Genomic DNA, 26,230 nt, shown 5'->3' with positions numbered 1-26,230 from the left:
AGTGCATTGAAGGTGACAAAAAGCCATGTAAAAGGTTTAGAATTCGGAGTCTAACTGAAGAGAATAGGTGGAATAATTTTATCAGACAATAATTCTTGTCTGATTGTCATAAGACAAGAACATCAATAATCAAAACTGCAATTTCAGAGGGAAGATTAATTAAGTCTGCAACCACGTAGTTTTATTTTCAAAATTGTGCTGGGAATGTGCATTGAGTTTTAGAACATGAAACATGGGAAAACATTTACTTTGCCCATGAAGAAATATGGAACTGCAATGTTGGCTGCAGAAAAAAGGAAAATCTCCAGCAGGTGGGAGACCACCATTTTGATTGGAACAAAAGATGGTGAAATCTCCTGTAAACAGTACAAAGATACAGTATTGTCATAACACAAACGTTAAAACTTTATTGAAAAAATATTTCTATCATAGAGTTCAAAAGACTTGCAGACAAAAACGATACTCATCATTGCAATTATAGATATTAAAAGTTTGAAGAGACTTTATGGCAAGCAAATTAAAACAGTGGTGATTTAATGTCTGATTATAAGCTTCAAAGCCATTTATTTACTGCAGAATCATTAAATGTTTGAGATAAACAAAACTATGTAGCATTGAGACACTGCAGAATTAAATACATGTTATAAAATATAAACACTCTACAGACACATATGACAAACTAACAAAAAGACAAGGCCAAACTGCAAATACCAAGAGTCAACATCAACGTTTTAGAACCACAAGGCCTCCAAAGTACAGGCAATGCCCAATGTGATGATGCTGCTCCTTTAACAAGGTTATTTTGTCTTTGGGTCTTTGAGAGATGCCTGAAAGGCAAAGGTGCTGGAATGTCTCGGTCGGAGCCATGTTTAACAATGGCAGGGGAATGGCCAGTTTTCCTAGTTCAGATTTTTTCTAGTTTCTTGTAGTTGTAACAGCAAGAAGTTGTTGCAGCTCAGAGAAAGGTTCCAAGCTTTAGCAGATGATTCTTAACTGGCTTTTCTCTCTGAAATCTCTCCTGACTATAAGAACCTGTGTTTGAATTTACCTTTTTGCCAAGGGGCATATTTATGGGATGTTATGGTAATTGGAATAGCTCCTTAGTTAAGTTGCAGTATCGAAACTGTTTAAAAACTCAAATGATAAGTTATTCTAATATCTGTTATCTTTTGTTTGTGTTTCAACTGTAGTAGTTAAAATAAATTGTTTTGCTTAAAGCCAAATGGTTTGACCAGCTGCATCAGTCCTGGAATATCCACTTCATATCTGCCTTTAAAATAAGTAAAAGACAGGGTCTAGGCTACCTTCTTGAAATATTTTGAGGGGTCTGGCCTGGTCCATAACACCAACTATGAAAGAAGAACTCTACATCTGTAAAACTACAGGTAACTTCCAGAAGGTACGTAAAAGTAGGACATAATTTCAGAACAGCAAAAAGCCAATGCTTGTTCATTCAAAATGGTATATTTAGTAGTACCTCCTCCTTTAGAATAGATATCCACATTAGATAATATACCCTTATTAGAAAAGATACCCAAGGCAATCCTAGGGGAAATTAGAAATTAAGTGGATCAAGTGGCATATGTCAATGGACATTCCACTAACTTTAAGCTTGGTACAGGTGTGAGTGTGACTGTCCTATCAGCTGAAATACTGTGGTTGTAAAGACAGAAATTACACCTTATAAAGGTGAAACTACATTTCTCAGGTAGAATAACTCATAAGAGGAAAGATATGCCACAAGTAGCACTGTAACACAAAGTGGAAGAGATTTGAAAACATGTGCATAATTCACAATCAACACTTCTCACTTTTGAGCCTGCACGTATGTCTTGACCTCAACATCCTTGTGGTAGTAGACGTTGAAGAGCAAATGCGTGACAAACAAACTGTTGTCCATCAACCAGTAAAGGGCAGCCAAGACATTTTATTAGATCTTCCAGATTCATGTCAGAATCTACTCAGAGCATCTACTTTGCTGAAGGTTACCAGAAGAACCAAAACCTGAGAATAAGATTGATCAGTTCAATCTATTGAGCTGACTGAAGTTGTTGAGAGAGTAAGGCAGCCCTCTGAACAAACTCATATGTCAGATTTGATTGTGGTAACTTATGGATTTGCTGTCACAAGATCAATAGCAACATTTCAATCCTTTGCCTTTCGAAGAAGAGTTATCAGTACCAGAGACAAAGATAATGCTAAATAAGCAGTGCCGTCCAGCACCAATGAAGATGTGAAAATGTCTAGTTCATTGTGAAGACATTCACAGGGAGCTGCTGAAGACATCCAACTTGCTCAACACATTGAAATAAAGAGCTTACACATCCACAGATTCAGGCCATGGTCACAACGAAAACATGTCCTGGTCTGAGAAGCCAGGATACTGCAAGAAAGTAAGCACTTGATTCAGCAGAGCAGCCATTTCTGCAAGGGATATTCATGGCATTAAAGGCTTTCCACATAACATGATTGGATAACTGCCTGAGTTAGCAGGGAAGAGAATACAGGAGGTTAAGGATCCTCCAAGTAAACTACTAAGTAAACAGTATCAGGTAAACATCCTCCACGAAGGATGTCTAAGGGATAAATGATCCTCCAGCAGAGAAATGATTTACAAAAGTTCAGAATCAATGTCAATAGTACTCAAGCCAAAGACCTACAGATCCTCCGAATCTGAAAGGAGCACTTTTTGAAGAACTGTGAAACCTCCAGACTGCCCAAATTTATGAATTTAGTTATATACCTGAACGTACAAATGTTAACTACGTGGAAAAGGTGGGATATGTTACACAATCTTTAGGTTGAGAATAAGCTGTTTGGCTGTAGATCTCATAGTCATGTCATCTCTAACTTATGTTAGTCTTAATAATCTGCCTAACTAGTCAAGGTAACTTGTACGTACTGTTAGCAGGCAATAAACAACATCCTGTTAACACAGGTGCCTCTTGTTGTAACTATTCAGTGGTTTATTTTCTGGTATTGCTAACCAAATAGGTCCTTAGAAATATTATAGAGAGAAGGAATGGTGACAACATTCTATCCCAACTACAAACTGCCAATGGTTGCCCTCACAACATACAATAGGTAAAAAGAGCCTAAGAACTAATTCGTGTATCGCTGGACATCGGAGTGCATCTGGGAAAATTAACAAACAGTGAAATTCACAACTAATCTTGGAGGAACTGTTGGGCAAATTTAACGCCACAAAATCAGATAAGTTAATTGTTGTTTTAAGACTGTCCAAGAGAAAGGCTGCAGTAGTGAGTATAGTGGATTCTTTCTTGATTATATGTGTTTTGGAGATAAGTCTCTTGATTAAACTTAAAATATAAGCCATAGCTATGAATTTACCCTGGGGCAGTGTTTGTAGAGGAATAAGACGGTGTTATTTTCTGGGTCTGTAGACTGTGAAGGAGCAAAAATGGCCTTTGCAGTGATATGTACTTCTTGTCAAGTGATATGTACTTCTTGTCAGACGTGGGAGTTTAAAGAGAGGGTTACTGCGGATTATATCTGCCATAAATGCTGTTGGATGCAAATCTCATCAGATTGAGTGGATCGGTTGGAGAGACAGATAGAAGCGAAGAGGAATTTGCAACAGCAAAAGCATGTGATGGATGGCAGTTATAGGAAGGTGGGAAAGTCTCAGATACAGTCACATCGATGGGTTAACTCCAGGAAGGTTAAGAGAAGTAGGCAGTTAGTGCAAGAGTCTTTTATGGATAAACCTATTTCAAACAGGTATGCTGTTTTGGAAAATGTAGGGGTTGATGGAATCTCAGGGAAACATAGCACAAACAGCCAAGTTTCTGGTATTGAGACTGGCTCTAATGCAATGAGGGGTACGTCGGGTTCCAAGAAATCAATTGCGTTAGGGGATTCTGTAGTCAAAGGTACAGACAGACGTTTCTGTGGCCTGCAGAGAAAAAGCAGAATGGTGTGTTGTTTCCCTGGTGCCAGGGTCAAGGATGTCTCAGAGGGTGCAGAATGTTCTCACGGGGGAGAGGGGCCATCAGGAGGTCATTGTCCACATTGGAACCAATGACATTGGAAGGGAAAAGATTGAGATTCTGAAGGGAGATTACAGAGAGTTAGGCAGAAATTTATACAGGAGGTCCTCAAGGGTAGTAATATCTGGATTACTCCCAGTGCTATGAGCTAGTGAGGGTAAGAATAGGAGGATAGAGCAGATGAATGCATGGCTGAGGAGCTGGTGTATGGGAGAAGGATTCACACTTTTGGATCATTGGAATCTCTTTTGGGGTAGAAGTGACCTGTACAAGAAGGACAGATTGCACCTAATTGGAAGGGGACTAATATACTGGCAGGGAAATTTGCTAGAACTGCTTGGGAGGATTTAACCTAGTAAGGTGGGGGGGTGGGACCCAGGGAGATAGTGAGGAAAGAGATCGACCGGAGACTGGTACAGCTGAGAACAGAAGTGAATCAAACAGTCAGGGCAGGCAGGGACAAGGTAGGACTAATAAATTAAACTGCATTTATTTCAATGCAAGGGGCCTAACAGGAAAGGCACTTGAACTCAGGGCATGGTTAGCAACATGGGACTGGGATATCATACCACTTACAGAAACATGGCTCAGGGATGGGCAGGACTGGCAGCTTAATGTTCCAGGATACAAATACTACAAGAAGAATAGAAAGGGAGGCAAGAGAGGAGAGGCAGTGGCATTTTTGATGAGGGATACCATTACAGCTGTGCTGAGGGAGGATATTCCCGGAAATACATCCAGGGAAGCTATTTGGGTGGAATTGAGAAATAAGAAAGGGATGATCACCTTATTGGGATTGTATTATAGACCTCCTAAGAGTCAGAGGGAAATTGAGAAACAAACTTGTAAGGAGACCTCAGTTATCTGTAAGAATAATAGGGTGGTTATGGTAGGGGATTTTAACTTTCCAAACATCGACTGGGACTGCCATAGTGTTAAAGGTTCAGATGGAAAGGAATTTCTTAAATGTGTACAAGACAATTTTCTGATTCAGTATGTGGATGTACCTACTAGAGAAGGTGCAAAACTTGACCTACTCTTGGGAAATAAGGCAGGACAGATGACTGAGGTGTCAGTGGGGAAGCACTTTGGGGCCAGCGACCATAAATCTATTTGTTTTAAAACAGTGATGGAAAAGGATAAACCAGGTCTAAAAGTTGAAGTTCTAACTTGGAGAAAGGCCAATTTTGACGGTATTAGGCAAGAACTTTCGAAAGCTGATTGGAGGCAGATTTTCGCAGGTAAAGGGATGGCTGGAAAATGGGAATCCTTCGGAAATGAGATAACGAGAGTTCAGAGAAAGTATATTCCTGTCAGGGTGAAAGGGAACGCTGGTAGGTATAGGGAATGCTGGATGACTAAAGACATTGAGGGCTTGATTAAGAAAAAGAAGGAAGCATATGTCAGGTATAGACAGGATAGATCAAGTGAATCCTTAGAAGAGTATAAAGAAAGTAGGAGTATACTTAAGAGGGAAATCAGGAGGGCAAAACGAGGACATGAGATAGCTTTGGCAATTAGAATTAAGGAGAATCCAAAGTGTTTTTACAAACATATTAAAGGCAAAAGGGTAACTAGGGAGAGAATAGGGCCCCTTAAAGATCAGCAAAGCGGCCTTTGTGTGGAGCCACAGAAAATGGGGGAGATACTAAATGAATATTTTGCATCAGTATTTACTGTGGAAAAGGATATGGAAGATAAAGACTGTAGGGAAATAGATGGTGACATCTTGCAAAATGTCAAGATTACAGAGGAGGAAGTGCTGGATGTCTTGAAATGGTTAAAAGAGGATAAATCCCCATGACCTGATCAGGTGTACCTGAGAATTCTGTGGGAAGCTAGGGAAGTGATTGCTGGGTCTCTTGCTGAGATATTTGTATCATCGATAGTCACAGGTGAGGTGCCGGAAGACTGGAGGTTGGAAAACGTGACGCCACTGTTTAAGAAGGGCGGTAAAGATAAGCCAGGGAACTATAGACCGGTGAGCCTGAACTCAGCTGTGGGCAAGTTGTTGGAGGGAATCCTGAGGGACAGGATGTACATGTATTTGGAAAGGCAAGGACTGATGCAGGATAATTAACATGGCTTTGTGCATGGGAAATCATGTCTCACAAACTTGATTGAGTTTTTTGAAGAAGTAACAAAGAAGATTGATGAGGGCAGAGCAGTAGATGTAATCTATATGGACTTCAGTAAGGCATTCGACAAGGTTCCTCATGGGAGACTGATTAGCAAGGTTAGATCTCATGGAATACAGGGAGAACTAGTCATTTGGATACAGAACTGGCTCAAAGGTAGAAGACAGAGGGTGGTGGTGGACGGGTTGCTTCTCAGACTGGAGGCCTGTGACCAGTGGAGTGCCACAAGGATCGGTGCTGGGTCCACTACTTTTTGTCATTTACATAAATGATTTGGATGCGAGCATAAGAGGTACAGTTAGTAAGTTTGCAGATGACACAAAAATTGGAGGTGTAGTGGACAGCGAAGAGGGTTACCTCAGATTACAACAGGATCTTGATCAGAAGGGCCAATGTGCTGAGAAGTGGCAGATGGAGTTTAATTCAGATAAATGCGAGGTGCTGCATTTTGGAAAAGCAAATCTTAGCAGGACCTATGCACTTAATGGTAAGGTCCTAGGGAGTGTTGCTGAACAAAGAGACCTTGGAGAGCAGGTTCATAGCTCCTTGAAAGTGGAGTTGAAGGTAGATAGGATAGTGAAGAAGGCGTTTGGTATGCTTTCCTTTATTGGTCAGAGTATTGGGAGGTCATGTTGCGGCTGTACAGGACATTGGTTAGGCCACTGTTGGAATACTGCGTGCAATTCTGGTCTCCTTCCTATTGGAAAGATGTTGTGAAACTTGAAGGGGGTTCAGAAAAGAGTTACAAGGATGTTGCCAGGGTTGGAGGATCTGAGCTACAGGGAGAGGCTGAACAAGCTGGGGCTGTTTTCCCTGGAGCGTCGGAGGCTGAGGGGTGACCTTATAGAAGTTTACAAAATTATGAGGGGCATGGATAGGATAAACAGACAAAGTATTTTCCTGGGGTCGCGGAGTCCAGAACTAGAGGGCATAGTTTAGATTAGATTACTTACAGTGTGGAAACAGGCCCTTCGGCCCAACAAGTCCATACCAACCCTCCGAAGAGCAACCCACCCAGACCCATTCCCCTATATTTATCCCTTCATCTAACACTATGGGCAATTTAGCATGGCCAATTCACCTAACCTGCACATCTTTGGACTGTGGGTTTAGGGTGAGAGGGGGAAGATATAAAAGAGACCTAAGAGGCAACTTTTTCATGCAGAGGGTGGTACGTGTATGGAATGAGCTGCCAGAGGATGTGGCAGAGGCTGGTACAATTGCAATATTTAAGAGGCATTTGGATGGGTATATGAATAGGAAAGGTTTGGAGGGATATGGGCTGGGTGCTAGCAGGTGGGACTAGATTGGGTTGGGATATCTGGTCGGCATGGACGGGTTGGACCGAAGGACATCTCTATGACTCTATGACTCTATACTGTTCACTCACTAGGAAATGGACTACTGATTTGAAGGACACATTTACAAAGAAACCCTGGAGTACAGACAGAACTGCCAGACTCCTCTACATGTTGCACCTTCAGCGGCTTCACATTCCTCAGATTTCACTTGGTGACAGGGAGGTTAGTCATGACTCATATCCTCGAACTAACATGACCTTTCACCTTACTGAAATGTCCATTACTGAACCATGATTGCATTACTTAAGAAACGTTTTCCACCACCTACCATATTGGAGCCTTTAATGTTAGGTTTCAGAATTGGTTACCATGGTAATCCTACTGAAAGGCTAGCTGTTGAAAAGCCCAACAGCAAGATTAAGAACTGATAGATAAGGAAAACCTTTATCCAGATATCTAACTGAATCCAATAAATGTAATGATTGTGTTTGTTTGTCAGTTTATCCATTACTGATTTCCCATTAAAGAGAATCTCATGCAACTCAGACCCCAAACAAGGTGTGGAAAGAAAGAACAGAAGAGTGGGGGGGAGGCAGGGGATTCAGGGGAGGTGAGGAGATAAGGAAAGCAGAGATTGGGATACAGTGAAAACAAGGGAAGGTGAAGGTCTGAATAGATGAAGGAGAGGCAGGGAGGAGGTATGGAGATAAAATAGGGAAGTGATGGAGGGAGCAGAAGGGAATCGAGGTGGAGGGAGGTGAGGGTCAACCCTAAAAGGAGGGGAGAGGCAGGGATGTTAGGAAGGCAAGAGAAGGGATATGAGGGCAAGGTGACAGAGAGGGGAGGTTGGGAATTGAGGGTAGGTGCAAAGGGAGGAGGAGACAATGGAAAGATGGAAGCTAGAGGGATAGATGGACAGTCAAGGTAGGGCCACTAACAGCACATGGCAAGCAAGGGAGAAGGCAGTGAGAGGTGAGGCTGGTGGAAGGCAAGGTGCAGGAGGTAGACATTTCTTTTTCTCAAAGATGAATCTCCTAGCAGAAGCTTCTTGAAACTCTTTTTTAAGATGTCCCTCAAAATCTGCTTCTTTCACCAGGCCTTTGGTCATCTGCCTTGCTCTCACTTTGTGTGGATTTTTGTGTCTGACCGTTGACCAGTGAGAGTGCCTTGGAGAGGTTTCTTATGGGTAAAATGTTCCATTTGTTGTTGAGCAGCTGACTGAGCTCTGATGGGTCTTAGAGGGGCAGAATTAAAAAAGAAAGCAGCTGAGATTACTGCTCTCTCACCTACATCTAGTCGTTGGGAAAAAAGTACATACTGTTGTGAAAACTGGACAAGCACATGATCGTGCTGAAGTGGAGCTTGCCTCTTCATTTCCTGGGTGCAGTACCAGCAGTGACCACCATGCCCACATGGCACATCTGCTCCTGGAGAGTGCGGCCAGCCTCTCATTAGCAACAGCTTTTGTAAAGTTCCTAAAATCCTGCGTCCAGCCTATTACTGGTCTTTTTCCTGCCCAGGGCAGGAATAGGGACAACAGAACCCTGTTTAATTCAGGCCATGGTTATGGTCTGCGCTCATATGTAAATTCTGTGGAACAGAAAGAATCCATTCAGGCCCTTTGGCCTGTTTTATTCCATCCAGGCTGATCTGTACCTCAACTCAAGTTGTCTAGCTTTGCTCTATATCCCATGATAGCTAATCTCAGTCTCAAAAGCTCCAGTTGACACAGAGCAGCCACAGACTTTGGGGAGAATGTTCCAGAATTTCCCTTTGTATGTCCATCCTGATTTCATCCCTAACATCTTCATTCTAAGATTATGTTTCTTCGTGTCCTGGACTCACCCAGATACAGGCCTACCCATTGGAAAATAAACAGACTTCTTTATTGAATTAGGATTTTTAAATTGCCTTTTCAAAAGTTATTTCATCCCCAACTCTAAGACTTAAATGATTAACAAACAAAAATGTTTAAACCTTTCTGTGTTACCCTAAAAATTTATCTCGAGCGAGTCTAGGCCTTGAGCACAAAAATCAACGCTGACAACTCTAGTGTTGTACTGAAGGAATATTCCATTGTTGGAAGTGTCATCTTTCAGATGAGATGTCAAACTAAGGCTCCCATTTGCCTGTTCAGGTGGATGTAAAAGATTCCATGGCACAATTCACAGGAAGGGCAGGGAGATATACTCAGTGTCCCGGTCATTGTAAATCCTTCAGTCAACAATCACAAAATAAAACTTATCTGGTCGTTATTACTCTGCTAATCATGGGAGCTTGCTGTGCACAAATTAGCTGCTGCATTCCTACATTTCACAACGACTACACTTCAAAAAGCACTTAATTGGCTGCAAAAGCACTTCAAGATGTCTGGTGCCTGTGAAAAGCTGTATATAAATGCAAGCTTTGCGTATTTTTCATCAGGAAATTTATTTTGACCTCCTAGAAACTTGGTGATATCCTAAAAGGGTGGCAACCCCACCAGCTGGTGAGGGTTTTTGCAGGGGATGGGATGGGCGGGGGGGGGGGGGGGGGGGTGGTGGTGAATTCAAAATGCTAAATAAATGACATTTACAAGTATGGAGGAAGCGAGACAAAGGGGCTCTGGGATTGCAGGCAGCCTGTCTACTGAAGGAGAGGCCGAACAGAAATCCATGAATGCTGAATTCTTTCAGTTTCTAAACTGGGAGCTGGCAAACAGGAAGTTCTGTTTCCACACAGTCAAGGCCCAGCCTTAGCTAGCCAAGCACCCCCTACCTCCCTGCTCTGTCTCTTCCCCAGAGAAAGAAGCACAGACATTTCTCACAAAGTGGGAAGGGGGTTCAGGGGTGAAAGCAAGCAATTATTAAGAAGTTGTGAAATAAACAACTAATCACTTGACTGGAAAAACAGCTCATATCCCCAAAAGACATGTAAAAGTTAAAGAGAAGGAGAGAAAATCTAATGGCTACAGATCGCTCCAGCTTACCTTGTAAATGGCACTGATCCAACGAGTCCAGACACTCAGGAATTCAGCAGCCAATGCCTCGCAGCAATGAAGGGCTGAACCACTAACTACCTGGCCCTCTTGCTTGAACTGAGGGCGCTGGGTCATGCAGTTCCCATTGCAGCTGTATGGTGCAGGACAGCTCCTCACCCCACCTAAGTCAAATGTAAGAGCATAAATCCCTCTGAGCCAACCTTTATATCAATTTCATGGTGCAATCAGGTCCACTCAGAAATGCACAGTTCTGAGATATTTTATTCTTAAAAATAAACATGGCTCCAGGTGTTTAAACAGAATCAGGAACTGTCCCATTCTTGAATCTTACTCCAAACTACACTATATAAAGTGTCTTTCTAGCAGAAAATGCCCCAGACAGGAGTGGTCAATAAAGTGGGTTTTATGGTAAGGGAGGCTGACCAACAAAATGTGAGTGGCAAGAAGGGCAAAGAGTTTTTGCATCTCTTAACACAAAGATCCTAAAGGCCTTGCCCATGTCAACTTAACCCCTGACTCAATGCTATGTTCCTGCTCACTGACCAATACCACACTAAGATACACACACACACACACACACACTCACACTCCAACATGTACAGAGATATTCATAAAATTTAACATGTATAATAATACACAGACACAAAGGAACAAATATTGACCAATATACAATCACACATAAAAAAAGACACACGTACTGGCATGTACACCAACACATGGTATACACTCAAAGACACATACATACATCAACACTTGTACAGTGACACAGATAGGCATCAATGATGTCCCTAAGAAAAGTTTACATTTCTTTTGTAAACAAAATGCGAGCTTTGTTTTCTCAATGGTTGATAATCATTAAATGAAAAATATTTGCATAGTCTAGACTCCTCGCCAGAGCAGTTCTAAAAGGTTCAACTGAGAGAAGGGACCGAACAGAGTCAAATAGCAAAGTCAAATGATGTATGAATTTTCAGCTCAGCTCTTTTCACCAGCACAGAAGATGGTGGGTAGGAACCCCACGGACTACAATTTGGAAGTTGCCCGCACCAGTCTAGAAGTGAGCATTTCAGAACTTTAAATCTTTACATTTTAAATCAAGGCCACATTTTTGAATTGTTCCTGCAGAATGCTGTTGTGAACACCAAATGGTGGCAGAAAGCACATAAATGGTGAGTGAAGTGGTGTGTCCTCCTTTACAGTACACCGCGAAATGCTGAACCCTGAGTTTTATCTGTGTTTACTAATGTGAGTGACAACAGTGCTACCAGTGGAAAAGAAAAGTGACCAATCAATAATGCAGTTACCAGGTTGCTATTTCTGACAATTAGCGAGCTTTCAAGTGAAAGAACAACATTGCAAAAGTGGAAAAGTCTTTTTTACAAAGATTATCCAGTGGATAAATTGCTATTTGGCATTGCATAATATTGAAAGACCAGCCTAGTGTGAGTCCAAAGCTAGTTCTTTAAACTCTCTCCATTATTCTTTTCAGAACAGTGTAGCCATTTGCTTGGCTGTTTGAAGGGTTCAACAGATATATGAATATTTGGCTGCCTTCAAAAGCACTAATAAAATCTGTTGCATCAACTTTATTTAAGCACCTATCCTGGGGAATATGAGTCTGTTGGCTTTGACAAATGTATAAAAAATTGAAACGAATAATAGTTTTTCTATTGCCTATTCAATTTCTTTTTATTTTGACACATTAATGAACTTCGAAACAGAATAGTTGCTTACGATATACCTGTTCATGTGGTGTTTATTTCAACAGATTTGTAAGCTTCTGAAACAGCCAATGGCTTTTCCAAGGCTTCTCAAGTGATGTTTGTTTATTTATTTATAAGATTTCCGATCAATCTTAAATATCTTAATAGATTAGATTAGATTCCCTACAGTGCGGAAACAGGCCCTTCAGCCCAACAAGTCCACACCGACCCTCCGAAGAGTAATCCACTCAGACCCATTTCCCTCTGACTAATGTACCTAACACTATGGGCAATTTAGAATGGCCAATTCACCTGACCGGCACATCTTTGGACTGTGGGAGGAAACTGGAGCACCCGGAGGAAACCCATGCATACACGGGGAGAATGTGCAAACTCCACACAGTCAATCACCCAAGGCTGGAATCGAACCTGGGTCCCTGGTGCTGTGAAGCACCAGTGCTAACCACTGAGCAATAGATCTTGTGGGTTCTGTTCATAAAGGAGCTGGTAAGCGAGTCGTTTCAAGAAGTAAAGGTTACAGCAGATAAGGAAGAGTTAGTGAATGAGGGCAAGATGGGCTTCATATTAATCTGAAGAACTGGGCCACTGTCTCTGGGAATTGAGGCAGCGTTGTTAACCTATTTTCACCTGGTTAACCTGCTTCTGTCTCCAATCAGGTCCGGCTCCAAGTTGTTCTGCCATCCAAGAGATGAAAATCCCATCTGCCAGGACAGAGTGTGTCAGGAAACTTTCTGACTCCTGATTTCTGCTTCCATGATGAAATTGCAGCGCATAGACAAACAAAAGACAGTCAGTCAGAGCCATGAGAATTAATTAAGAACTTTGCAAATTCACATTTCAGCTCTGGATTGGGAGGATGCCCAACTGTCTTACTGCTGTTGAAATGGGAAGAAGTGAAAACAACAGCCAGGGTTTTGACCTTGATTATCCTTCCACCGGGAAATGAAAATGAGTGAATGAATAAAAGCTGTAACCCCGCTCCCACCTCAGTCAAATGTTGTAACATAAGTTGCTGAAAACTGGAAAAGTATCTGGAAATGTAGACTGAACCAAATTTCAATAAGGATTTAATGACTCAGCCAAGGAACATTCTAGTAACCATTTTTGACAGACTTCCATTCTTAACCATTACAGAGCAAACAATGATAGCATCCCTCTCTATCCTCTCCATTTCTCCACTTCCTTCCCCTTCTCTATGACATTCACCAAAAGCCCACCTGATTGAGTCAGCCTTTGGTCATCAGTCCCAGTATCTCCGTCACTAGGAGATTGACTCTGACATCATCTAACGTGTACCAAGTTGTCCAGCATGGGTCAGTGAATACATTATTTAAAAAACAGATTTTCCCTCCCAGACCAAAAGTAGCTGGGGATTACGGCACAGACCTAATCTCCGACCCAGTCAAGATCAGCTTATGCAGCATTAAAAGACAAAATTGTATCTGGGATTTTTCGTTTTTTTTAAACATTCGTTCATGGGGTCTGGACATTGCTTGCTTGGCCAGCATTTATTACCCATTCCAAAGTATTCTGGAGAAGGTGACCTGCTGTCTTGAACAGCAGAGGAGCAGCATATCCTTTAGCTATGGACTTCCAGGATTTTGACTACATGGCTTTGAAAGTAATAAGGTTTCAAGTCAGGATGGTAAGTAGCTCGGAAAGGATTTACAGGTGATGGTGCATCCTATGCATCTGCTGCCATTGTCCTTTGGGGTGGTTGAAGTCACAGGTTTGGAAGGTGCTGTGCTATAGCCAGGATATGTTGCTGCAGGGCATCTTGTTGATGTTACACATTACTGCCGCTACACATCATTGAGAAAAGGAGTGAATGTTGAAGGTGGTGGATATGGTGCCTTTCGAGTGAGCTACTTTGTCATGAATGGTGTCAGGCTTCTTGAGTGTTGTATGAGCTGCAACCATCCAGGCAAGTGAAGTTCCATCACACTCCTCACTTGTGCTTTTTGGATGGTGAATAGGGAATCAGAAGGTGAGTTACTTGCCAATGAATTCTGAGTCTTTGACCTGCAATTGTAGCCACAGTACTTATATGGCACTCCAGTTCAGTTTCTAGTCAATGGTAATCCCTAGAATGTTGATATTGGTGTATAGTCCTGCTCTGAATGGTTCCTTCCTAGGATAGGAGTATTATCACCCCCTGGCTCACTCTAATCATGCCTGCTATCCAGTTTTAGACTTGATAATAGCATACTAATTGAAATCAGGAATACTCATGTTCTGTAAGGAGCTCAAAGAGTGGGGTGCTGGAAAAGCACAGCCAGTCAGGCAGCATCCGAGGAGCAGGAGAAACAAGCTGTCAAGGCTTGAGGAGAGGAGCGTGTCAATTGAAAATTTCAAACCTCTAATTGATAGCTTTTGTTCGTTGAGGTTATGACGAGATAGGTGAAATCAGCAATGAGGTAACAATAAGGAACAAATGGTAGGGGTTGAATGGTTTCTAACTTTATGCAAGAAGCTCTAGAGCTGGCTGGCCATCTTCTGTTCCCTTGTAGCAGCGTTGAATGCCTTAATGGCCTCCTCCTGTTCCTATGTAAATAATTACGAGACAAGATGAAAATAACACACAATAACATGGGGCCAGCATAGCCAAATCTGGAGCACACATGGATAGGAGGACTGGTAATTGTATTTGCAATAATAGACATAAGCAGGTTTACTAACTTACTGCAGATAATTCTGATCTGTACCAAATGCGAAGACACTGTGAAATAGCCAACATGCGCTGCATTTTATCACTGCAGAGTAACATTGCTTCTGTGTAATGTATTCCATTAGTTGCAGCGTCTCTGGTTCAGCTGCAGTGATTCCTCCAGTCTGGATGCATACAGCAACTTCCCAGCACATGAGAGTGTGCTGCTGGATTTATCTAGCCCTGTGGCAAAGGCACAGGATAAACATTGAGGTTTGCACTGTTATGTGTTCAGCTGGGCAGGATAGCTCCTCCCAACAGAGGGTCCCTTTCATCTCCCAAGACAGCAACATATTGGCCCATTCCAGGACATAGCTCCTTCCACATCCAAAAGGACTTAATTAACAGGAGAGGAAAAGGGCCTCAGTTCAATGCTGGGCTAGTCACAAAAAAAATCTCAGACATACGGAAAAAAAGTCTCAGACACAGCTGGTTTGAAGTAGGTACCTGTTCAAGGCCTTGGCTGTTTTTCTGTAAGCAGTGATAAATAACTAGCTCATTTTGACAAGGTGGCCTCTGCTTCCCATAAAATCTATCTCCGTAGAAGAAATTAAGATCTCAAGTTTTAAGGTGCTTTCACAATCTCAACATGACCTTAAGCATTCTACAGCCCAGGAAGTTCTTTTTGAAGTGCAGTCACCGTTGTAATTTAGGAAGTATGGGAGCAAATTTTGCACACAGGAAGATTCCACAAACAACAATGTGATACTGACTAGATCAACTATTTATACATACAGCTGAGAGAAAAGGTTGCTCAAGGGGTATTGGAAAAAGTTTGGGCTGTTCTTCTTCAAAATAAAAACCCATCATTACGCTCCCTCTAAATTCTGTGGGGAAACGAGAAGGCCTTACAAAGGCCCTATACGAAAGGTTGGCTCCTTGAAGATACCATGATTGTCAGCTTCACAAAAAAATGAAGGGATCACAAACTTGAATAAGTTGCCCACACAGTGCAAAACTAAATTGTTGATAATTCTGCTTTTCAAAAAATTCTGTTATTAGTATGCACGCCTGTGAACAAACACACTGACATATAATATACTGATCCATCTGCTTTTTCAGAGAACTGAGAACCATCCCCAAGACTCTATCTTTGTTTCTTAATTTGTTTGTGGGATCTTGCTGTGTACAAGTTAACCACATAACAACTATGAATTTCCTTCAAAACATTCCTCTAATATTAAGCACTTTGAAAAACCCATCTAAGATATTATATAAATTCTTCATTCATTTAAATCTGACTTTGCCCACTGTTCATTTAATAGCAAATGTGCTTTGTGACCTTAAAAAGTGAAAACTTTAGCAGAAAGGCACATTGTGCACTTCATGTCATTATATGATGCTCTTGTCTGAATTAACCAACACACATCTGATTTACTGTAAGCAATGTCAAGGCAGATTTAATGATGTAAAATTTTGAAATATCACAGTTCAAAATACCAAAAGCGAAATGGAAAGAAACTATTTCATTTTGTTCCAGCTGTATTTAATAAAAATCACTGACTAACCCCAGGTGTTGCTGTGACAACACAATTTTAATCAAGGGCATTAATTTCAGTTGAAAACCTCTCACACATACAACGGAGGGAAATGATCCTCACATGTGGATGTTTATTTGGCAACCATCTGCGACCAGTCAGTAACCAAGGAAACTACAATCAAAAACACTTTCACTCTGTTTTCTGTCTCGCCATTTTTCCAACAAACACACAAAAAAGGTTAAAATACACACACATCAACCATGTGAATAACGATTGTCCATTCATCATTGATCACAAATGGAAATCACTACATCTGGATTCCCAATTATGCCTAATGGGTAATAAACCAGACAACACTGATTTCTGAAGATCAAAAATTTGCAACTAGTTCCCATTCTGCACTCTTGGTCAATCTGATCAAACAGTAATTAACCTCTGGATGAACTCAGCATTTCTATTTACAGCAATCAGGTCTCTCATAGCACGCAACTCATCTCCTGATTCTCCAAAACCTACCCACCAGCTTCAAGACTCAATTTAGGAAAGAGATATAGTACTCTCCACTTACCTGGATGAGGGCAGCTTCAATTACACTCATGGAGCTCAATGTCATCCAGGACAAAGCAGCTCACTTGATTGGTACCTCATCAACCAGCTGCACAGTGACATCAGTGTGCACAATCTACAAAATTGCACTACAGTAATTCGCGAAGGTTCCTTCAACAGCACCTTTCAAACTTGATGACTAATACTACTGAGAAGGTCTAATGCAGCAAATAAATGAGAACACCTGAACTTGGGGTGCAAAACCTGAAGCTTCACTGCCTAACAGTACAATGGGTGTACCTACAGCAGATTGATTGTAGTTGTTCAAGAAGGCCATTCACCATGTTCTTGTCAAGGGAAATTAGTGACAGGCAATATATGCTGGCTTTGTCGGTGATACTTACATTCTGTAGATGAGGGGAAAAAAAATGATAGTTTTGACTCACCTTTTTGTACAACGTATAGGTTTAGTTGTGACCTTACCTACTGTATTTAATATTGAAAGACCTGATTGCTGTAAATAGGAATGCTGAGGTCATCCAGAGGTCAATGGTGCTCACCTCACACCTAAAATTCAGCTCTTTTGTCCAAGCTTAGACCAAGTGTATAATGAGGTCTGGAACTGAGTGGTCATGGTGGAACCCAAGCTGAGCATCAGTTAATTGACTGCCTACATGCTGTTTGATGGTGGTGTCAATGGCAACTTTGTTAACTTTGCTGATGATAAAGAGTAGGCTGACGGGCAGTGATACAAGGCACAAGTCAGGAGTATGATGGAATACTCCCCACTTGTCTGGACGTGTGCAGCTGCAACAACACTCAAGAAGCTTGACATCATCCAGGACAACTCAGCCTGCTGGATTGGGACCACACCCACAAGCATCCACTCCTTCCACCACAGACACTCAGTACCAGCAGTGTGTATTAGTTACAAGATGCACTGCAGAGATTCACCAAGGATCCTTAGCTAGCACCTTTCAAACTCACAATCACTTCTATTTAGAACAACAAAAGCAGCTGATACATGAGAACACTGCCACCTTCAAGATCCACCCCAAGCCACTCACCATCTTAACTTGGAAATATATAGCTGTTCCTTCACTGTTGCTATGTCAAACTCTTGCAATTCCCTCCCTAAGGGTATTGTGGGTCAACCTACAACACATAGGCTGTAGCATTTCAAGAAAGCAGCTCACCAACTCCTTCTCAAGGGCAACTAAGTACGGGTAATAAATGCTGGCCAGCCAGGGACACCCACATCCCCAAAAATGTAATTTTTAAAAAATATCCATGGTCAGGTAGGTACCAATATTATGGCTGTACTGAAACAGCTTGGTTAGATCTGCAGCACAAGACTTTAGTACTACAGCAGGGATATTGTCAGTGCCCAGGCCTTTCAGACTCCAGTGCATTCAGCCATTTCTTGATTGCACATGAAGTGAAATGAATTGGCTGAAGACTAGCATCTGTGAATGGCAGGGATGCCAAGAGGAGACCAAGATGAATCATCCACTTGGCACCTCTGGTGGAAAGTGGGTGAAGTACCACATCCCTGTCTTTGTCATTGACATGATGGGCTCCTCATTGAGGTGATGGGAGCATTACAAAGCTATGATCTGATCCATTGATTCTGGTTAGTTCTGTCTAAACATGCCGTCTCTGCACTTGTAGTCCCCTGCTGTACCATGCTGTAGCTTCACACGGATGACACCTTACTTCTAAATATGCCTGGTGTTGCTCCTGGCATGTATTCCCACAATCCTCAGTGAATCACTGAGTCAATTAAAACACACCATTATAATCTCACTTCACAGTCAGCTCAATTTTTATAATTACAAGGAAGTGATGCTTTACGCATTGTTGTTTACAGCACAGAATGAGGTCAATTGGCCCATCATATCCACACATGGTCAACAAGATCTGATTGTACTAATCTCATTTTCCAGCTCTTGGCCCACAGCCCTGGGGGCTATGATAATGCAAGTAAATACTGAAATACTGCTTAAGTGTTCTAAGAGTTTCTGACTTAGCCACTCTGTCAGGCAATGAGTTCCAAATCCATCTACCCTCTGGATGAAAACACTTCTCCTTAACTCTCCTCTTGGCCCATTACCCTCAATTATGTACGTCTCCATTAGGTTTCCTCTCAACAATCACTATTCCAGAGGAAATAACCACAGTCTATCCAATCTTCCCTCACAGATCAAACCATCATCCTTATAAGCTATGCAGCCAGGTTCTGCATATGCTGACCAGCATACCAACGTATTGACTTCCAACTTCGAAAGTTGATGCTGCACATGGACCTTGGAGGTTCGCTCAAACCTTCCAGCCTAGATAGCACCCCTGCAAATCTCCTCTGCACCCTCTCCCAAGCAATCACATCCCTGCTACAATGTGATGACAAAAACTTCACACATACTCCCAGTTGTGACCTAACCAGTGTTTTATACAGTTCCAGCATAACCTCCCTGCTCTTGTATTCTATCATTTGGCTAACACAGGTAAGTATTCCATAAGCCTTCTTAACCACCTTAACTACTTGTCCTGTTACATTCAGGGATCTGACACTAGGGATGGGCAATAAACATGCTGACCAGTGATGCCAACATCCCATGTGTGAGAGGCTGAACAGGCTGGGGCTGTTTTCCCTGGAGCGTCGGAGGCTGAGGGGTGACCTACAGAGGTTTACAAAATTATGAGGGGCATGGATAGGGTAAATAGACAAAGTCTTTTCCCTGGGGTCGGGGAGTCCAGAACTAGAGGGCATAGATTTAGGGTGAGAGGGGAAAGATATAAAAGAGACCTCAGGGGCAACACCCTGAGGGTGGTACGTGTACAGAATGAACTGCCAGAGGATGTGGTGGAGGCTGGTACAATTGCAACATTTAAGAGGCATTTGGCTGAGTACATGAATAGGAAGGGTTTGGAGGGATATGGGCGGGTGCTGGCAGGTGGGACTAAATTGGGTTGGGATATCTGGTTGGCATTGACGGGTTGGATCGAAGGGTCTGTTTCCATGCTGTACATCTCTATGATTCTAAGACTCTATATGAAAAAACCACAAAGTCATAGTTTAATCTCTTGCATTGTTAGTTCTCCCTAAGTGCATTATCTCAAACCTTTCCAGGTTGAATTCCATTTGTCACTGCTCTGCCCAACTGATCTATCTGTTTATATCTTCCTCATTCGTTGCCACCCTAACAATTTTTGTGTCTTTCATGAACCTCATGATCATAGCTCTTACATTTAGGTCCACGTCATTAACATACACCACAGTGCAAAGGCCCCAGCTCTAAGTCCAATGGAACCTCACTGGAAAGAGACTTCCAGTCACAGAAACATCACTGTACCATGACCCTCTGCTTCCTCTCTTTCAGCCACTTTGCCCTGGATCCCATGGACTCTTGCTTTCTTGACCAGTCAGCCAAGAGGGACCTTCTATAGAGCCTTGCTAAAGTCCCTATAGACACTACCTTGCACCAACCCATTTGCTGTCTTATTATTCTTACTCTTCCTGAAGACTGATTACATATTTGATCATCTATTATCTCCATGACTGTTTGGGGAGCTTCAGTACTCATTAAATAACATGTTTGCCCCTGAACAATCTGTTCGGATGCTATTACACACTCTGGAACAGGTGGGAACTAACTTGGGACTCCTAACTCAGAGACAGGACTAAAAATGAGTTTTAATTTTAATTATACAGCGCCTTGGTCAGCCTTTGTGATTAGTAACTGCAGTTTAGAAATGTTATATATACTCTGAAGAGAGCACAGGATGGATTCACCAGAATGTCACCAAGATTAGAGGTTTGGATTATCAGGACAGGTTACATACTAAAGATACCCTTGAGTTTAGAAAGTTGACAGGTGACCTATTTGAAGAGTTTGAAATAAAAGGATTCAATGGGAACAAATACATAAAAATAATTTCCTCTGTAGGGTAGTCCAGAAAGAGGAAGGATAACCTTAACTTCAAACTAGATTGTACAGGGATTTAATCAGTAGACACTTTCCTGGAACAAATGATGGTGAAAATATGGAATCCACTCCCTAAAAGGCAACCGAAATTTTCAAGACAGATTTATACAGATTTTGTTAGGTAACAGCAGCATCAAAGATATGGAGAAAGGACAGGCATGAAGAGTTGGAGCATGATCAGTCAATAACGGAAGAGTCAAGGGGCCAAATGGCTGCCTGCTATGTATGTTTCTACATCGCTCCTACCACATCCTCGAACTCACTGTAAACAATTGCTTGGAAAGTGCTCTCCATTCAGTTTGAAGATTTTACATTGTAGAAGTTTATTCTGCAGTCATGAGCCGTACCAACCAGCCCCACTCACACCGCCTACCTCAAAGTCAGAGTGACCTGATTCAATAACCTCATTTGGGTGCACATCCTTAAATATATAGAGATATAACTATTGCTCCTCAGCCTTTCAGAAAATGCCATCACATTCCGGGGATCCACAGGCTCAGCGATTATCTGCACCTTGCCAAGGAGCCATTCTTCCTATGTCAGCCCAGACAGTTAGTCAAGTGTCTATTTGGCTGTAGGAGGACTCACAGACAAACCTCATCCTGGCCTCACCCAATATACATATCCATGCAGGGAAAGTTAATAAACTGGTGATCAAGAATAGTAGCCCTGACTAGTTCTCTCAATTATTTGGCTTTTACAAAAATTGTTGAATATATTTTTTCTCTAATTCATGCTGCAGAACAGTTGCAATCTGCACACAGTTAACATTGACATCAGCTCCTGTGTGTAGTCACAGGCCTATTGGCTCCCACCCCAGGAATGCTTCAGACTGTGGCTGCCTCGATAGAACAGCTTTGTACATTTGCCAGCGCCTTTCATTATAAGATTTTGATTTAACCATTTTACCACTGCACTACCTTACTGACCTACTCGAGTGTTGAATCTGACTTCAGCACAGACAAAAACACAACCACACATGAAAAAACTCATCCACCTCCACCTCTTCCCACAGGAAATCCACGAATTTAACAAAGTCTCCAATAACAGGAGCCTCTCCAAGTAGAGTAAGGAATTTCTCCTGGTGTCCCATGCAACATTTATCTTTCAGCCTGTAATGCTATAAGCAGGTTAGCTAGTTGTTAGCACATTGCATTGTGTAAGATCTTGGTGCAGATAGACTGGCTGATGTATTTCCAACTTTCTAATAGGGAGGACGTTTTAAAAGTACTTCATTAACTATAAAATACTCTGGAAATAAAAAGAAAAATATGCATTTCAACAACACATTTCAAGTCCTCCGGTGATCTCAAAGTGCTTTAATTGCCAGATAAATATGAGTCAATCTCCTCTGCACATTCTCCATAGTCTTGACATCACCAAAGTGGCCATCCTCATTTGGTAACCGACGATGAATCCATAATGGTGCTGGGATTTTTCACCAAGAGGAGAACCATGGCCTTATTTACACAGATTAACTTTACCACAGAGATGGTGAAGAGCAGCAAAGCCAGGGCTCACCGGTCCCTGCTCTGAATCCATACCCAAGCTGTAAGTTGCGGAGGTCATGTTCACTGGCTCAGTATCACCTCCAATGCGATCAGCAGATGTAGGGTCTGGAGATGGGAGGTTTGTGTTGAACGTATTAGCAGACGGGGGAAGCTATTTTACCAGCCAAAGCTAAGGCAGTCCATGGTCAGACTGAGGGAATCACATTCAATGGAAGTTTGCAGGGTGCAGCCTAACTCATACTAGCAATTCCTTGCAGATCACCATAAAATTATGAAAGTATTTACAACGTAATGTGGGAAAATGTGAGGTTATGTACTTTGGCAGGAAGAACAGAAGAGCCAAATAATACTTAAGGAGAAAGACTGCAGAAAGCTACAGACCAAGGGGATATGGGAGTCCTTGTCCATGAATCACAAAAAAACTAAAATTCAAGTTCAGTGGGTGATAGGGAATGGAAATGGATTGTTGACCTTTATTTCAAAGGAAATGGGTATAAAAGTTGGGAGGTTTTACAATGCACTTTTCAGACTACATCCGGAATACTTATGGTACCCTTTTGTGCCTCTTATCCAAGGAAAGATGGACTGGCATTGAAGGCAGTCCAGAGAAGGTTCACTTAGCTGATACCAAATAAGGAGGGACTGCCTTGTGAAGAGTAGTTGAGTAGGTTGGGCCTGTACTCATTGAAATTTAGAAGAGTGAGAGGTGGCTTTATTGAAACACACAAGATCCTTGACTGAGCAAATGTGGAAGGGTTGTTTCCCCTTGTGGTAGAGTCGAGGACCAGATGGAATAATATCAGAATAAGAGGAAGGGCACACATTAAAGACATAGATGAGAAAGATTTTTTCTTTCAGAGAGTACTGAAGCTGTGGAATTCTTTATTACAGAGGGCTTTTGAAGTTGGGTGTTAAGTATGTTCGAATCTGAGATGGATAGTTTTTTTTGCTTAATCAGTGAGGGAATCAACAGTTATGAGGAAAAGGCAGGACAATGGAGTCGAGGATTATCAGATCATCCAGGATCCCATTGAACGGTGGAGTAGACTTGATAGCTGAATGGCCTACTTCTGCCATGCCAGTGATCCACAAACGCCTCCTCCCAACCCTCTTCATGCCATCCAATAAAATATCCTACTATTCTCTTCTCCTTCATACGCCTATGATACTTCCCCTTAAAAGTGTCTTTAAAATTCACCCTGATAACACCATGTGGTAGTAAGTGTCATATTCTGGCCACTCTGAAATTTTTATTGAATTTATAACTGGTCACCTTATAATTTTGGTCCTAGCATCAGCTTCAGCTTTCTCTTTTAGAGAAGGAAGAGCCCCTGATTTTTCAGTCAGGGTCTGGAGAAGGGTCTCTCTGTCATTAATGCTCATAACTGATCAGAATTTCTCCTGTTAGCTGACATTCAAATCATTTAAAAATCACAGTATAATTTTGAAAAACTAGCATGACTTTGTGTATGTATTAAAAAGAGACATGTCCAATGTCTTACCTGGCTTTGTTTGTATTGTTTAATTTTCTTATTCCTGGCACACTGTTCAGTGTAACTAAATCAAACAGGGCCATTAGGTTTCAAGTTCAATCCATACTGAGTTATCTAATTGCAGCCTCAAAGTATGGCAACTGACCTTCACATCTCTAAATAAGGACCTCGGGGAGATGGGGAGATTCACGAGGGAGAGTGAACTCAGGAATATCAAATCAGCTGAGATTCCTGTTCTAGCTCATATTTGAGCAACTCCTGCTAGGAAAATTGTGATGTCCTGATTTCAGATGCAGATGGATTTGGGTGTAAGGGGAGAAGGGCAGTAGTGTTTCAATTGAAATGTATGAACTGACACAGGCAACTATCTGTGTGGAGTTTGCACATTCTCCCCCGTGTCTGCATGGGTTTCCTCCAGGTGCTCCGGTTTCCCCCCACAGTCCAAAAATGTGCAGATTAGGTGAAGTGGCTATGCTAAATTGCCTGTAGTGTTAAGTGTAGGGGAATGGGTCTGGGTGGGTTGCTCTTCGCAGGGTCAGTGTGAACTTGTTGGGCTGAAGGGCCTGTTTCCACACTATAAGAAATCTAATCTAATCTAATATGAACAAGAGGGACACACAGTAACAGAGAGCTAGTGATGACCATCATCCCCACTCTCCACACTGATTGCACACAAATTCTACTTCATTGCTACCCAGTTATCTGGTCAGATGATGGCATTGCATACACTGGAGGAGGAGAGATTATGAAGTACAAACACTTTGGTGGGCAGAGATGGAGTCTAATATAACACATGAGCGTCAGTGGATCACAGCAGGCAACAAAAATACAGTATAATGAACAGAGTAATACTGGAAGACGATCAGAGTGTAACACAGAAGTCAATCACAGTACAATATTGGGAGTGATTTCAATGTAATGTTGGGAATTAATCAATGTGACGCTGGGAGTAGGTTACTGTGTGATTCTGTGAATGGATCAGTTTAAAACAGGAAATGGGTCACATGACGTGGAGTGGATCACCGCGAAAATAGATGATAGTGTAGGGAGTCAATGACAATGTGGGGAGCAACTCACCTTGTTGCTGGGAGTGGATCACAATGTGAAGAGTGGGTCACAGTGTAACACTGAGAGTGGATCAATGTTGAGAATAGGTCATAGCGTGGCACTGGGAGTAGATTCCCGAGTAATGTTGTGAGTGGGTCACTGTATAAGTGGATCATAGTGTACCGCACAATGTGGATCCCAGTGTAGGGAGTGGATCACGACATAGGGCGTGGATCGGAGTGGAACGCTGAGCACTGCAAGGGTGTGGGTGACAGTGTAATGTTGGAAATGGGTCACACTGCAGGGAGTGGATCGCTCGCAGTGTTGGCAGTGGATCGCTGTGGGACGCGGGTAATCAGCTGGAATCCTACCTGCGCCGGAGTTGTCTCCCGCCGCCAATCATTCAGTGGGATCCCGATTCTCCCGATCGCCTGCGATCTGGAATCCACCGGAGTCCGAGGCGGGTACCGATCCCGGATCGCTGCTTGGGCCAGGGATTAGCGGGAGCGCTGGCGATCGCTCGGCCCGGCGGAGGCGGACCAGCCCCAGCCCCAGCCCCAGCCCCAGCCCACCCCCCTCGGCTCCAGCGCCTCTCTCTGTCAGACTCGGCACCGATTTCTTGTCGCTTTTCCCCTGAACTCCATCCCGGGCGGTGAGCGCATGCCCGGAGCGAACTCTGCACCTCCCCTGAGACGGGGTTAAAGCGGCACTGTACTCCCACCCACATCTCAGCCCAATGTCAAAAACCCTCCCCCGCATTCTTTGGGCTTCTCCCCCCAAAATCCTGGCGTCAGCTTGACATTCCCACCCTTTTATTTAAAGTTGAAATTAATTTTTCCCGTTGCACAGTGAAAATTCCAACGAAGGCTGGTTAGCAGCATTTTTTAAAAAAAACTGCGATTCTAGTTTACAAAACCAAAATACGCAGTTTCAGCCAGAATGTCTCCTTTTGTTATCTCTTCTGATCTCCCAATTCCTGACTTTCCAATTAAAAGCTCAAAGTTAAGTTCTTTAGCCTTGCCTCTGCCTCCTCTATGACTGGATGCAATCCTGCAGCATACCCCTCCAATCCCCTTCCCCAAAGCCTACCCTTGACCCACTTCTGTTTTCTGAATCACTCCTCCCTTTACTCCACATTAATGAAGTTTTGTGGCTCAGTAAGCAGTACTCTAGCCTCTAGACTTGATACTCTAGCTTGAAGATCTACTTTGGGACTCATGGTGAGCCATGGAAGGAGAGTTCATCTGGAACGATAAGTTACAGCATGTTGGAAGCAGTCAAACACTGCTTGCCCCCAATCTTCTGA

At 42.5% G+C, this 26,230-nt stretch overlaps 1 protein-coding gene across 5 annotated transcripts in view; it reads right to left on the bottom strand.

Moving 5' to 3' along the window:
* The window catches only part of LOC140464536 (zinc finger protein GLIS2-like), a 76,494-nt gene extending 50,854 nt beyond the window's left edge, over positions 1 to 25,640 (bottom strand). For 2 of the 5 annotated variants that reach the window (XM_072559723.1, XM_072559724.1), the window contains exons 1-2: positions 25,296 to 25,639; positions 10,418 to 10,590 (exon numbers count right to left, since the gene is read on the bottom strand). Coding sequence is in view for 2 of the 5 variants with exons in the window: in XM_072559720.1 (XP_072415821.1) it covers positions 25,296 to 25,327 (32 nt within the window). In the remaining 3 variants the exon portion in view is untranslated. Of the gene's footprint in view, positions 1 to 10,417; positions 10,591 to 25,295 lie in introns of all 5 variants that reach the window. The other 3 variants (XM_072559720.1, XM_072559719.1, XM_072559721.1) reach the window with 3 other exon arrangements.
* Positions 25,641 to 26,230: the final 590 nt, after the last annotated feature.

The sequence above is a fragment of the Chiloscyllium punctatum genome, chromosome 40 (assembly GCF_047496795.1).
Source record: "Chiloscyllium punctatum isolate Juve2018m chromosome 40, sChiPun1.3, whole genome shotgun sequence".
NCBI classification, from domain to species: domain Eukaryota; kingdom Metazoa; phylum Chordata; class Chondrichthyes; order Orectolobiformes; family Hemiscylliidae; genus Chiloscyllium; species Chiloscyllium punctatum.
The sequence above is the reverse complement of the archived record's forward strand: the minus strand, read 5'-3'. Positions and strand labels throughout refer to the sequence as shown.